General features: G+C 38.9%; 2 protein-coding genes across 3 annotated transcripts in view; one reads left to right on the top strand and one right to left on the bottom strand.

Moving 5' to 3' along the window:
- Positions 1–14,914, top strand: part of LOC135708174 (electron transfer flavoprotein beta subunit lysine methyltransferase-like) — a 91,465-nt gene that overhangs the window by 25,691 nt on the left and 50,860 nt on the right. The gene's annotated exons all lie outside the window — the stretch shown is intronic.
- On the bottom strand, positions 13,374–14,729 carry LOC135708187 (uncharacterized). The gene is made up of 2 exons (XM_065230194.1): positions 14,198–14,729; positions 13,374–14,095 (listed from the first exon to the last, which is right to left on the bottom strand). The coding sequence occupies exons 1-2, from the start codon at positions 14,534–14,536 to the stop codon at positions 13,904–13,906; spliced, it is 531 nt and encodes a 176-aa protein (XP_065086266.1). The 5' UTR covers positions 14,537–14,729; the 3' UTR covers positions 13,374–13,903.

Raw genomic sequence — 14,914 nt, 5'->3', positions numbered from 1 at the left:
TACGTATAGAAATGTCCACATCCTAAGGACTGTTAATTAATGAAAGTACCCAAGTAACCAAAAGTTCTGATAAAAGGCTATTTATGGCTTAAGCACCTTGGTTGAAGGTGGTCTATAGAATTCTAAGCAGCCTCATTTTTAAGTCGTTATAAGAACTTGAAAGTTCCGGTACCATAACTGAAGAGCATTCTAAGCAGCCTCTGGCGGAACTTGAACGAAACTTTTAGAAAATAAATTAAAAAAGGTTTTTGTCCTCTACACCAATTCTATATTTAGTTCGCACTTTTATGAAAGTTATTTCTAAAGGCAGGTATTAATGTGTATTGATTTATCAGCATTAGTAGTAGTAATGGAGCTGTTGGAAGAATTAAACCCAGTCCTTCTGCGTGAGAGTCTCAGCACGAACCACTACGTCATCTGAAATATATTAAAGTGAGCTGTTGTCCCGCCTATTGTTGGAGTTTCTGAGCCAGCTGACTGACTTGAATACGAAACACAACACCTTGATGAATTTTAAATTGGTGTTTGCCCGCATGGTATTCCAACACACTTTTGGCGCAGTGGTTAGCAATCGTAGATCACATGCCGAATACAAAGGGTTCGAATACAGGAAATTACCTTTTATTTTTATTATTTTTTTTTTTATAGAATGTTGCATAAATATAAGAATTATGATTTATTCGGGCCAATGATTATTTCATATTTACGTACATTAAATTTTGTTACAAAAAAATATTTGTGCGGATTGCTTCATGTGGCTTGCAAGTTCTGTCGGAACTTTATTTGAACTTTATGGAACTTGAAAGTGTTGAATGCGGAACTTTTGGTTACTTGGGTAGACACCTCTTTCTCAAAGAAAATATGTATTTTCGAACAAATTCATAAGTTTACTTTATATAAATGAAAAGCAACATACATATGACCGATTTCACGTGAGTTTGAATGTTTACTTCTCATTTCTGAAGAACACTCGGAATTTTCTCTTGATACCGCCCATTAGATCCTGCACAACTTTCTTCTTAACTTTTTATAGTGCTGTAGACCAAATTTTCTTGAAGCAGTCAACAGAGCTTGTTTCTCTTCCATCTTTCTTAAGATGTAGTTTAATTATTGCCCAGTATCTTTCGATAAGACGCACTTCAGGGCGGTTTGGGGGATTTTGGAATTTTTCGACAAAATCGACCCTTTCCTTCTTGAGCATCTCCAACGTAGCAGAAGCATAATGAGCAGATGCCAGATCCGGCCAAAACAATGGAGGATCCGTATGCTTTCGGTAGATGGGTAGAAGCCGTTTTTTGATGCATTATTTTCTGTAATTTTCACCATTAATTGTGCCCGTTGTGAAATACGAAGAACTCTTCAAGCCACAGGAGCAAATGTCTTGCCACACCAAAACCTTTTTTTCCAAATTTTTCGGTTCGGATGTATCGCACATCATCAGGCACATCTGTCCTCTGCTCAGCGTTGAAAAATTGCGGCTCGGGAAGTGTACTGGAATCCAATTTGACGTACGTCTCGTCGTCCATCAAAATGCACAGGGTCGGCTTTTGAAGGAGAACGTCATACAAGTTCCGTGACCGTATTTTCGAAGAAGCTTTCTGTGAATCCGTCCTTTTGGGTGCTTTTTGCTTCTTGTAGGTTCTGATATTGTTACGTTTTTTGATATTCTGCACAGTTCCGACGCTAATATTAAATTTTTTGGTAATTTCACGAACGGAACACGGTTTATGCGATTTCCAAGGGCGTACTGCAGCCAGCTCCTTTTGCTGGTCCGATGCCCCCTTTTTGCGCCCAGATTTCGGTAAATATTTAAAAGAACACGTTTTTCCAAACTTCTTAACAATCTTGAACACTGTAGATTTACTGCACTTCACGCTTTTTGCCAATTCTCGAAACGACAACTTTTCGGAAAACCATTTGTGCACAATTAATCTGCGAGTTGATAAACTGATCCGACCCATCGTTCGAAATTTCTCACCTTTTTTTTTATTTTTCAGGTGTGTTGCCAAAACAAACAATGTTTTTACACACTGAGCGAAAATTCACAATTTTTCGTTACGTTTTAACCCTAAACCATTGATAAACAGGTGCCCACTTTCTTTAATGAACAGTCCTTATGATGGTTCTTCTATAATAAAATCATATTTAACATAAGAATTAAATTAAATCAAATTAAATTGTGATTACTAATGGTCCACATTCAAATTACGTGCTCTAATTGGGACCCTTTGCCTATTTGACAGCTTTTGCCGTGCTTTACATTGAAATGAATTTTCTCCGTATATCCTTCCCCTTAATTAGTATTTGACCAATGTTTTCCATGAATCCGATGCCGGATGAGTTGTAAAAGATGTCTTCCGATGGAATTTACAGGAAAATCACTCCAATTTTTATGTAAAATTCAATTGATCCGTAAGTGCTCCACTACACACTAATCCAGGCCTCTGACGATCGGTAAATTTTGAACTACAGAACTGTTCAGTAAAAGTTTGAATAGTTAAGCAAATGTATTCCGAACTTGTACAGACTTTGTTTAGTTTACCCCATTTAGCTGTAAAAAAATAAAATTTGTCAATTTTACCGACTTGATCTGCTGTTCGAAAACCCGGTAAAACTCTACTGACTTCGGTGATTTGAATTAAGTGTGTACATAGGAAAAGGACCATAAAAGGCTAGTTTTCCCTAAGAAATTCCGTGGTTTCTCGGGGAAAATAAAATATAGTCTCTGCCATTTCCCTAACAAATCGGCTGGAGAGCAGTAGTGTTTGACGCGGTTGTCAAGTTCGACAGTCAAGTGTGAACTCAGTGATTAATTTCAAAGAAGTGTTCGAGTCAGTTAATTAATTCAACAGTTCTTTTAGTGCATTTAGATTTTGCTTGCCTGAAGCAAGTAGTTCGCGTTTCAAACCGCTGTGTAAATAGTGTTTCTAAATACAAAAAGGTAATTTTTGATTAATTTTGTTAATTTAAATATTAGCTGAGTAATTTTGTGATTTCGCGTTGGACAGCTCGTTCAACGGGCTGGAATTTTTCGGCGAGTTCGGCATCCATCGTCGCCGAACCGTCTGGTTTCTCGTGGCGTCAACTTGGCCGCCATTTTCGTCCGTTGGATTCCGACAAAGACCCGTGTGCATTGCGAAGGCCCACCTTTAGTAGGTAGTTAAACGGAGTGTCGTGAAGTCGCTAGTTTGATTAGGCGAATTTTTTTCCGACGGTCGCCAAAAGCCGTTGGTAGAGTCCCCATTACGCTACAACCCCGGGGACCGTGATACTCGAGAGCTCGGATCGCAGAAGTACGAAGCCAATTGCGTACCTCGGTTTGGATTTTAACCAAAGAGGGGGGATATTTCATTTCATCTCGGGCGGTCATAGCGGAAACATAGTATGCAAAGCCGTGTGACGGTACGTTGGTCTCTCTCCTCCGCGGAGCGAATCTCCCAGGAAAATCTTGACTCCGTCGATGCTCAGCTCTCTCGAAAATAAATCGGAAGCCTTCCGTCCAGCCGCCACTACCTCCGCACCTCTAATTTCGGCCATACCGCACGTGGGCCACTTTTCGTCGCTGCACGCCATTACCGCAGCTACTTCGGCGCCATTCCGAGACCACCGCCATCATCACAGGTCGTCGGAAGGTCGACAGTCACCATCGTCAGGACCTTGGTAAGGTCACCGGTCGCCATTGCCGCGAGTTTAGTCCAACCCGAATGAATGTAGAAGAATGATAAAATTTGAATTTTTCGTTGTTACTAAATTTTCCGTCACGGTTTTTTAGCTGGCTCGCTCGTCATGGAGTTCTTGGGCTCGTCTTGGATTCGTATCAGACACATTCATTCTAGCTTGGTTCGCTAGGTTTAATGAAAATTTTGACTAAAAATTGCGGATTTCTTTGAGATTGCGGGTTTCCCTGATGGTAAATGGATCGGATAGAGGTGTTATTTCGATAAATATTAGTTGCCGTCATAAGTTTCGAATTTCATTGAGGAAGGGTTACAAATACTAACGTTCGAGTGGTCCTCTGAGGTTAAGTCTCTAAGTCGGGCAAGGAAAACACGAACGGTGGTCTCTTTTAAAGATAGTGGCGCTTTAGCCACCGAGTTTCACTTGAATCTCAAGCATTCTTCGCGAACGGTTACAGCTGAACCCCGTGCGAGCGATGCTGTGGTTGCAACTAAATGAACGAAAATTTAATAAAATAGTTATGCAGTAATTTCTGTTTCATTTGTATGGGAGCCCTCTCTTACAGAGGAGGGAGGGTCCCAAACCATCATAAGAACCTTTCCCGGCCCCAAAAACCCCTGCATACAATATTTCAAACCGATCGGTTCAGTAGTTTCCGAGTCTATAAGGGTCTATAAGTCTATAAGACAGAAATTCATTTTTATAAACAGTGTGTTCGGTTCCTTAGTGCAAATAATTTAAGGGGCGATAGAAGATCATATTTCAAGTAAAAAAATGCTGTTGCAATTGCAATTACTGAGTTATTGAACTTTTTCTGTTTTGGTCTATGCTTGCCATAAATTGGCTCTCACTAAAAAAAAAACTATGCCATTTAGCACAAAACTCCTGCCTCCATTGAACAGCTTGGTAAATTTCCTGTTCCTGGTGTCATTTCTACTGCGTTTAGACACATTTTAAGGATAAACGAGTCTAAAACTTGTGTTTTCCTACGGGTTTTCCCTTATTATTTCAATAATACGTTATAAAGTGTATTGTTTTGTCCACCCAAAAGATGCCTCTCAATGCGCTCTACTACAACTCTCTCTTTGACACCAATTTTCTATCTTGTTTAGTTTTGTTGCAATTTCGTACTAAACACATCATGTGGGGTCGTTAATTAACAGTTGTGTAAAACACGAATTCAACCCAACTTGCTGTTGACGTCTGTTTGCAGCGCGCATAGCACACTTGATCGTCACGTGGAGTGACGGTATGAAAAGTATGACAAGAAAAACAATGCTGCGGACGGTTCAATTGAACGCATAATGAAAATTGAAAACGTTCTGTTTTTTTTTCTCGATACCAATGTAGATCCGTTCATTGAACTGATTGGGTTTATCAAATTGAAACACTGATCTTCGTTTCTTTCATAAATGTATTTCAATAGTTGCTCTATGTGTCCTCTATTTTCTTGGATGCAGTACCGGAACCTCCTTCCGGTCGCTTCCACAGGGTTAATATTATTCATCTTCTCTTGTATCTTTCAAGCAGCAAGAAAAATTCGGTCAACTAGCTATTCGCGCGTGTTGATTGTCACCGAATACACCTATTCCTTTACGCACCCCCATAAAAAATTTCCATGGGAGTCAAATCCGGACTCCTTGGGGGCAATCGGCCCATTCCACCCGATCCACGGTTACCAATAGTTGGCGTTCAGAAAATGTCTTACCGCATTTGTGGAATGAGGGAGCGCCGTCTCGCAGCAAGTGGGACATCCTCCAGCAGGATTGGAAGCTCATTTTCTAGTTTTTTATCTGACCGTCACTCCACGTGACGATCAAGTGTGCTATGCGTGCTCCAAACAGACGTCAACAGCCAGCAACGCACGGTGGGGTTGAATTCGTGTTTTACGCAACTGTTAATTAACGACCCCACATGATGTGTTTAGTACGAAATTGCGACAAAACTAAACAAGATAGAAAAATGATGTCAAAGAGAGAGTTATAGAACGCATTGAGAGGCATCTTTTGGTTAGACAAAACAATACACTTTATTACATATTTTTTGAAATAATAAGGGAAAACCCGTAGGAAAACACAAGTTTTAGACTCGTTTATCCTTAAAATGTGCCTAAATGCAGCTTACCTAAAGTATAAATGACACTATTAAGTAGGAAATTTATCAAACTGTCCAATGGAGGCAAGAGTTTTTTGCTAAATGGCATAGTTTTCAAGTTAGAGCCAATTTAATAACTCAGTAATCTTTGAGATTTGATCATATGCGTAGAACAATTTTGAACTTCAAATATGATCTTCTTAAATTATTTGCACTAAGGAACCGAACACCCTGTATATATAGATTGAGATCAATCAGGCTGAAAGTTTTTATAAATGTCGATAGAAGCTGTGATTTACTTCGATATTAATTGTAATCCATTTCAAAGTAGTGGGCAATTTATTGACGTAGGACTACGTCTGTGATTTATATTTGGGGGTACACTTTGTGAAAACTGAAAATGGAACATTTAACGAAATTTTGAAAGATTTTGAACATTATTAACTCAGCTGCCCCTGGACCAATTTCAATCATTTTATCACCAATCGATCAGAAATATGTTGATTTTCAACAAGAAGCTATTGAAAAGGGGCTAAATGTCAAGCATTGCATAAAAGTGTCGAAATAACTAACAAATCCACCAATTCCGTACATGCATATGCTGCTTCCCCAACACAGTCATCAGAGAATCGTTTCTAGAGGAAACATGTCGATGTAGCATTACTGCTTCCCCAACACTGTCATCAGAGAGTCGTTAGTAGACGGAACAAGTCGAACTGGCATTCGCCTCCGATCTTCGGGCGTGTGCGAATAGGGAGGATGAAATTGCGTAACATTTTGCACACTCATCTCCATATGCAGAACCACACGCCCCCAAGGACCACACAAAATGCTCTCCAGAGTTGTAATCTTGTATCCAAACTTGGAAGCAGGGGTGTTAGTGATTTTGATCGATTCTCTTCATCGACTTTCTGTTTTGTTAATAACTTGACGGCAAACACATGCATTGATACGTTTGTTGTTCTGGATGATAGAAGAGCATAGCAGAAATAGTGCGGAATAGGTTAGGGAAGCCATGGTCTTCAAAAGGGGAAATCGATGAAGAGAATTGACTTTCACCCTTCTGGCCATATTTCGTTGAGTAGATGAGATTTGATACGAAAGGGGCGACACATCTCTAATCTCAATTCTAGATGTTCAGAAAATCTCACACTAGCGAATCAATCTTCGAAAAATCTCCTTTCATCATATTTTGCAGGAAATCTACACAATCGTCATCAATCTTCTTTCTATCTACTCAGCGTGCGCGCAGATAGCCAAAGCAAAACACAATCATTCCTGCATCGTAGATAGAGTCGCCCCCCTCGATTAGATATGGCAATAATAGATAACGAATTTGACCATGTGGAGTCATAATTCTGGATATCCGGAAGCGTTTCTACGGTGGCCATATGGTTCTGTTATTAATTGTTAGAGCTATGGATCATATTTTGTAGGGTAGATGTAATTTGACAAGTCGCTTGATATGGTTGAGATAAATAACAAATTTATCCATGATCCAAATTAACCATGATCCTGAATATCTGGAACCTTTTCTACGGTGGTTGTTATTTGAGTGCCATTGATCATATTTCGTCGAATAGATGTAATTTGATATGTCGCTTGATGATTCCAAAAGATAACGAAATTTTACCGTACGGAACCATAATCCGGAATATCCGGAACCGATGGCCATATGGGTCTATGGTTTCCATTTTTAAAGCCATTGGTTATATTTCGTCGAAAAGATGTGATTTGATCAAGGAATCAAAAATATCTCCAAATGACAAAATAACAAGCGATCAACGAACCGAATAATAACGCTATGTCAGAAGTGGAAAACAATAATGATATAATCTTCACCGTTCTTTTTCATGATAAGCAGCTCGTGCGACCCAACTCATTCGGGGCGGTAGAAGGAAACGAGCAAATTGTTGGCAAGCTGCTTCACGAAGTAAAGCCGAAGATGATACACGTGTGTTAATGGGAATTTTTTTGTTATGTCTTTTCCCGATTCATATCAAGCTATGTCCTCATCCGTGTATATTGCAACAAAGCAGGCAAGCAATATATCATTATCCTTCTACCACTCGGATCGAGCTTTGTTACAGAGCGAGTTTGTCATGGTAGTCGTAGCAACCGTTTTGTCTGTATCGTTGGTTGCTTTATGTGTTTGGATTCGCTGGATTTGATATGTCGCTTGATATGGTTATCAGAGATATAACATTTAACCATGTGGCACCATGATCCGGAATATCCGGAACTGGTTCTACGGTAACCATATGGTTCCATGGTTGTTGTTTTGAGTTTCATTGGTCATATTTCGTCGAGTAGATGTGATTTGATATGTGGATTGATATGTTTATGAGAGATATCAAATTTAACCATATGGAACCATAATGAAGAATATTCGGAATCGGTTCTAAGGTGGCCACATTGCTATATGCTTGTCGTTAGTTACTATATTTCGTTGACTAGATGTGATTTAATATGTCGCTTGATATGGTTATGAGTCATATCACATATGACCATACGGAATTGTAATCCGGAATATTCAAAACCGGTTCTACGGTGGCCAAATGGCTCTATGATTGTTGTTTTGAGTGCCATTGATCATTTTTCGTCGAGTAGATGTGATGTGATATGTCGCTTTATATGGTTGAGATATATCAAATTTGACCATATAGAACCATAAACCAGAACATCCGGGACCGGTTCTCAACGTTGGCCATATTACTCTATGGATGTCGTTTTGCATGCCCCTTATCATATTTCGTAGAGTAGATCTGATTTGATATGTCGCTGGATATGGTTATTAAAGATATCAAATTTTACCACACCGGCCGCCATATGTAGGGTTACCATATGGTATCCTAAAGAAGGACATGTCCTTCTTTTTCAATATTTTGTCTACATCTTCCCTTTGCCCGAAAATGTCCTCTCTTTTAGTCCTTGTATTTTTTCCAGTAACATCCCAAGTAACATTGTAAGTTTTATCGAGGTTTTAAAGCATTCTACAAGTCTAAATTATAGTCTACAGAACCATCATATAACCAAAATTGTTACTTGGGATATTTATAAAATTGTTTTCAAAGAGTTATGTTCTGTTATGTTATGTTTCTAATTATGTCGCAACCAAGTCTTATCTAACAAATGCCATTCGATAGTGGGACCAGCACTATACTACAGCTGTCGACAGGCCTACATTTAGGCTGTGGCATATTTGATGTATTTTCACTTAAATTTGACAAATGGAAAATTTTCAAATAAACCTCCCATTCTACTAGTCTTATTTCTGACAGACCAGGAATCAATTTTGACAAACTATTTCTCAAAAATCGAGCGATCAACAATAGAGGGATTTTCGATCATTTTAATTTATTTTCGAAGAGTCAAATTTCAGTGAAAAATCACAAATGGAACACAGCCTTATACCAACAATCAATACGAAACTAACGATTTTAAATTGGCTCACCACTTTAGTAGCCTATTGGTCCCAAGCAAACGATTAACGTACCCTATTCTAGTTGAAATTCTATTACTACAATATGTTTGTTTTGATTCGCTATGAAAGTTTGACAGATAACATCAGGGGTGTGTGGATTAATGCATAACATGCAGGGGTGAGTGAAATAGCTTGGGACTGCTTGGGACCGTTGTTCTGGTACTGAGTGAGCCAAAAATAATAACGATTTTCTTCGGGACCCAGTGGTCTTAGAGTTATCTCTATGCTTATACCCCGTACAAACTATGGTTATATATGGCCATAGGCTATCTTGCAATGATGGAAATCCTATGTATGCAAGATAGCCTATATTACATGATATCAGCTATAGTCTGAACGTACTATTAAACTGTAATCCAATTGGGGAATTTTCACTTAATTTTGACATTTCGAGAATATCTTATACTAATTGATTGGTCAATTTTCGAGCAGGTGTTTGTCCAAATCGATTACTTGTCTGTCAGAAATAACTCTGATGCAAGACCAGGGTTATATGACAATTTCCTATCTTTAAAATGTAGGTGAAAATTAACCAAATGGAACACAGCCTTAGATTGAATCCAGCATGTGTTTCGATTTTGACATTCTGGTTCAATGGGATTTTAGGTTTTGGTTTAAAGTCCTATGCTGAATGAATGGTAAAATTAATAAGTAGCCTAGAAGTTCCTTTTTCATGTTGGTTTCAATCACCAATGACGTGTATCCTGATTTCTGTACATGATAAAAGTTGGGATGATTTTGAGGCTGTAAAGCTGTAGTTTATATGGATAACAGATAGACTAGATCATTTCCAAGCATCAACAATGAATTATGAAGGCTAGTTTGATGCATATTTCAAAAGTATAACGAGAAGCTGCTAATGATAATTGATAACGACTACTACATATTAACAATCTCAATAGAACCTTTGAAAATCATAAATTTTGTGATAGCGCACATATTATTAACCCGTTTGATAAAAACTCATTGTCATTCTTTAATGTTAAGAAATGGAAATATTCTCCTGCTTTATCTTTAAACCTCAAATGAAATGTTCCTCTTTTCAAGTTTTTGATATGGTAACCCTAGCCATATGGCTCTACGGTTATCATTTTGAGTGCCATTGGTCATATTTCGCCGAGTAGATGTGATTTGAGGGGGTTTGAAGGAAAGGGGTGTAAGTGACTTTGATCGATTCTCTTCATCGACTTTCTCTTTCGTTAATAATTCAGCTGCAAACACATTCCTTGATTCGTGTGCCATTCTGGGTGCTAGATGAGAACCTCCTTTATCAAACTATGTGGCAGAAATAGTGCAAAATCTGTTTATAAAGCTGTGGATATCAAAAGAGAAAGTTGGTCAAGAGAATCGATCAAAGTCACTTACACCCCTTTCCTTCTAACCCTCTTCTTTGATATGGTTATCTGAGATAATAAATTTGACCATATGACCTATCAACCATGGTAGGCATGTGGTCTTATGATTGTTATCTACCATTTCCGGAAGTTCCACGAAAAAAATAATATGTTGTCGCAATGATAAGTAAGATATATGATAAAGATTGCAAAAAACACCCCCGTGCCAACACATTCTTGAATATATAACAAAGAGGGAGGGGGCTTGGGGGGAGTACCAAATTACAGATGTAATAACCACTCACCGGAATGATGTTTACAAATTTTCAATTTAATCGGCACTGGCATCTATGAGATACATTTTTTTTGAAAATAAAAGGTTTGTCCTGGGCTTTTATGGGTTAGTATCTTTAAAATTAAGCGGCAACACAGGATGGTATCTTCGACAAAGTTAAAGTTTTGTTGAATTACTATGCAAAAAACTTCTAATATTTATGATAAATAAATATATTGAAGTGTAAATAATCGATTAATTTACCTTTTAAATTAAAGCAAATATAAATATCTTGACTGATAAACAACTTTGTAGAAGACACCATCTATCCAGCATTAATTATTAAAAAGTTATATTTCAAACAGCATTTTTATCACAGACAAACAGACATATCACTCGAAAGACGTTAGTTGAAAAAGCATTTAACGGACAATTTAAAAGTATCGTAGTTGGTAGTACCGCCACCTGTGGCGCGCATAGTCAATTCCCTTGCGTTTGACCTTTACACACTACCGCCATCTGTTCAGTGTAGTGCCCACCACAGTGTACTCAACAGATGGCGGTAATGTTTTAGCGACGATGTTTTACAGTGTGAAATATTCAATGTGTTATGTCTGTTTGTCTGTGGTTTTATTTTCAACCTGGAGATGTCCCTTTTCATTAAAAAAAAACATAGCCGAAGTTACTAAATCACTTAAATGACTCGTTTTGGAGTTATTAATTTTGTTCCTCTGGATTGCATTCCTGGACCACTGACCACTCAAAAACTCAAATCTCATGCATGAGTTTATGCGCCTATGAGTTTTGCCTTCCAAAATTCAACGTCGCAAAAATCACCGATGAGTTTTCAGGTTCAAAAATTCATTTCTGTGTATGTTGGCGCTAATAATTGTTATTACTATTGTTTGTGCATCAGGGGTTGGAAAACTGACACAACATGCATAAGCATGCTATCAATTGACTGTTGAGAGGATTTTATGAGCTTAAAGCTGGAATGATTTTTCGGCGTTGTGAGTGTGAGTGCGTGAATATGCATGAGGATCTCAAGCGTGAATTTTGTTTGCCGCATTCGCACGCGAGTTTACTCTCGCAAGGAGGCTCAATGAATGAGATTTGAGAATGATTTTCCGAACACTGCCACAGTGCAATGCAATCTTAAAATGAAATTGTATCTCAATTTATTTTCATCTTTAAGCTATCGATTTCTCACTTCAAGTTCAAATTGTTTCTAAAATTCTGCCTTTTTGACCAATTCTTCCCAAAAGCATTGACACAGTGACCTTCGAAAAGTGTGTTGCAGTGTCTTGAAAAAAAAAACAGAAAATTCTCTGTCTTTTAAAACCTTTCGTTATTTCGTCTTTTAATGAATTATGAAAATTTCGGGACTTGGGAAATAAGTTGTGTTCGTAAAACCATACAATCGACTTATTACGTTGTTTTTTTTTTTTAATTTTACTACTATTGTATAATTTTCACTCTCATTAATTCACTATTTACTTTCACTATCACTTTAAAAAAAAAACTATAATAGGTACGTATTTCGATTACTACTTACAAACTTCTTTAGTATATAGTGTCTACTATATGACTAGACACTGAAGTAATTTGCCAGTAGTAAATGAAATACGTAATTGTTATAGTTTTTTTTAATGATAGTGAAAGTGAACAGTGGTTAAAGTGAAAGTGATACAATCCCCCTTATTCTGCGAGTCACGTGACTCTCTGTCACCGGTGAGGTGACAATTGTCACCTCGTGTGAGGTGACTATCCATGTAAATCAAATGGAGAGTCACCTCACACGAGGTGACTATTGTCACCTCACCGGTGAGAGAGAGTCACGTGACTCGCAGAATAGGGGGGAATAGTAGTAGGATTAGAAGGGAAAACAACGTAATAACTACTAAGCGCTCATCAATCAATTTAAACATATGATTGTTCAAGATTCTTGAACACACATAATTTGCTACTGAATCAGTAGGTGGACATTCGCCTCTCTGGCTACGCCCACGTCATTTCCTGTAATCAACCAAAACACATCATTCGGTCAATTATTCAGACAGCAGCCTTCTATTTCTAGTTCAACATTAAACCATCGATTCCGAAGTCGACGCTCATGAAAGTGTAAACAACAACAAACCCTGGCAGGTTAGAGACCTAACTGCGAGCCTGGCTGGCACGAACAAATAAAACATACCGATACCATCGCCCCATGACCATCAATGCAATGCATGTTCTTTACAACTGAGAGCTGACGAAAATCCAAGCAATGGTACGGTTCAGCAAACATTGAAGGCAAGGCAAACTTGTCGGTTGATTTGGTCATACTATCAAAAACATAATTTTTAATTGGACGGAAAACCCTAACTTCTGTCGCAACAACTTGATTGTGACTGAAATTAGCTCCTAAATTAGAACCGTTCAACCACCTGTTTGCTGCTAGGGATTCCCACCGGCTGTGATATTCAATTATTTATGAGTAGTTTTTGTTTCAATTGGTTGATTCTATTTTGCAACTATTTTTTCCACTTTAATATAAAGCATTTACAAAATTCATTTTCATTAATACTTTCAACAAATTCTATTTAAAATAACAGCTTTTGTTTGGCATTCACTGGAAACTCTTCAAAGTTTCTTGACTTAAATGTCTGTACTTCACGTCCACACAAATCATCAAACAGAAAAAAACACTAATTAAATTTTCAATTATACGTTTTGCACCAAACTATTCCACTGCAGCTTTTTAAGTCCGGATGAGTGAAACGACGATCACTTTTTCTGTCTTGGGAAATCCCACTATGATTAAAGCTGAGCACGAACTGTTGGTGGTGATGGCAAGAGTGGTTAGCACCCTTGATCTCTCACTTGGCAAGCAACCAGTTGTTCGAATTTGCACATCGAATCACCGAGCGCGAGCGCGTGTGTATTTGCGAAATTGAGCAAGGAAAATCTTCCACACTTTTTATTCCGCAAACGAAGACTAAAACTCCAGCGTTAAATTTCATCAGGTTGTCACTGACTTCGGCCCCGCGGGTGCATGGCCTACTTCTCCGGTAGCTTGATAATTGGCTTGACAGACGCCTCCCAGTGCTCCTCGCAGTAGTCCACGAGTTTGTCTTCGACCTTGGATAGCACCTCGGTCTGATGGTCCGGGGACCACATCTTCTGGATCAGGGCGCACGATTGCACCGTGCTGGAGCCCAACAGCCGGCTGAGCTTCTCCGCACTGTCGACCTGGTGGGACAAGGAGAGAAAAATAAACTTTTATTAATAACTTGCACTAATGCGGGTTGAAGGGAAAATCTGATGAAACCGCTTCGCGGAAAATCAACCTACCTTGATTATGTAAATGTCGTGCTCGAAGCAGAACGCCTGCAGTAGGACCTCGTGCATATGGGTGGCACTGTCGCCAGGTTTGGGTGGCGCCATAAAGCAAAACAGAAAGTCCTCCGGTGTCTTGGCGAAATTGCTAATCGCATCCGATAAGCCCATAATCAGACGGTTTTCGATTTTAGCGAGTAGCAGCGCGTGCTTTGCCGCCAATCCCGCTTCCACTTCACTGAGGCTATCACTGCTGGCGGCGGCGGCGGCGACGCTGGAGCTGCTCTTCTTGTACTCGAACGATGGCACTTGCGAGCACAGGCTCACCGATTCTCTAACCGCGGCAATCACCATGTTGCTGTTGCTGTTGGTATTCCTTGTGTCACTAGGGGATGATTGCGATCCGCGAAATATTGCGTAATCCAAGGTTTGTATTTGTTTGCTTGTTGATAAATCCGTTGAACACAAAGCGTGAAACTTTGTTGTTATACTTGTATGTGACGACGCGAACTGGTCAGTTGTAAAACACGAAATGATTGTCCGATCGGCCGACGGGAGGCCTCTTATAGATGAGCGACTTTGCGACTCGTGCGTCGTGCGCGAGCGGTTCGGGTTTCAGCACATGCGGTGCTGCCAGATGATTTTCACGTAGCGGAGCTTATTTTAGTTTGTAAATTAGTAGCTCATTATGCTAATTTGGTAATTTATTTTTGCTAATTGTAAACAACAATA

The sequence above is a fragment of the Ochlerotatus camptorhynchus genome, unplaced genomic scaffold (assembly GCF_037179485.1).
Source record: "Ochlerotatus camptorhynchus isolate MF236.1 unplaced genomic scaffold, CSIRO-AGI_Acam_v1.1 ptg000328l, whole genome shotgun sequence".
In the NCBI taxonomy this organism is placed as follows: domain Eukaryota; kingdom Metazoa; phylum Arthropoda; class Insecta; order Diptera; family Culicidae; genus Ochlerotatus; species Ochlerotatus camptorhynchus.
The sequence above is the reverse complement of the archived record's forward strand: the minus strand, read 5'-3'. Positions and strand labels throughout refer to the sequence as shown.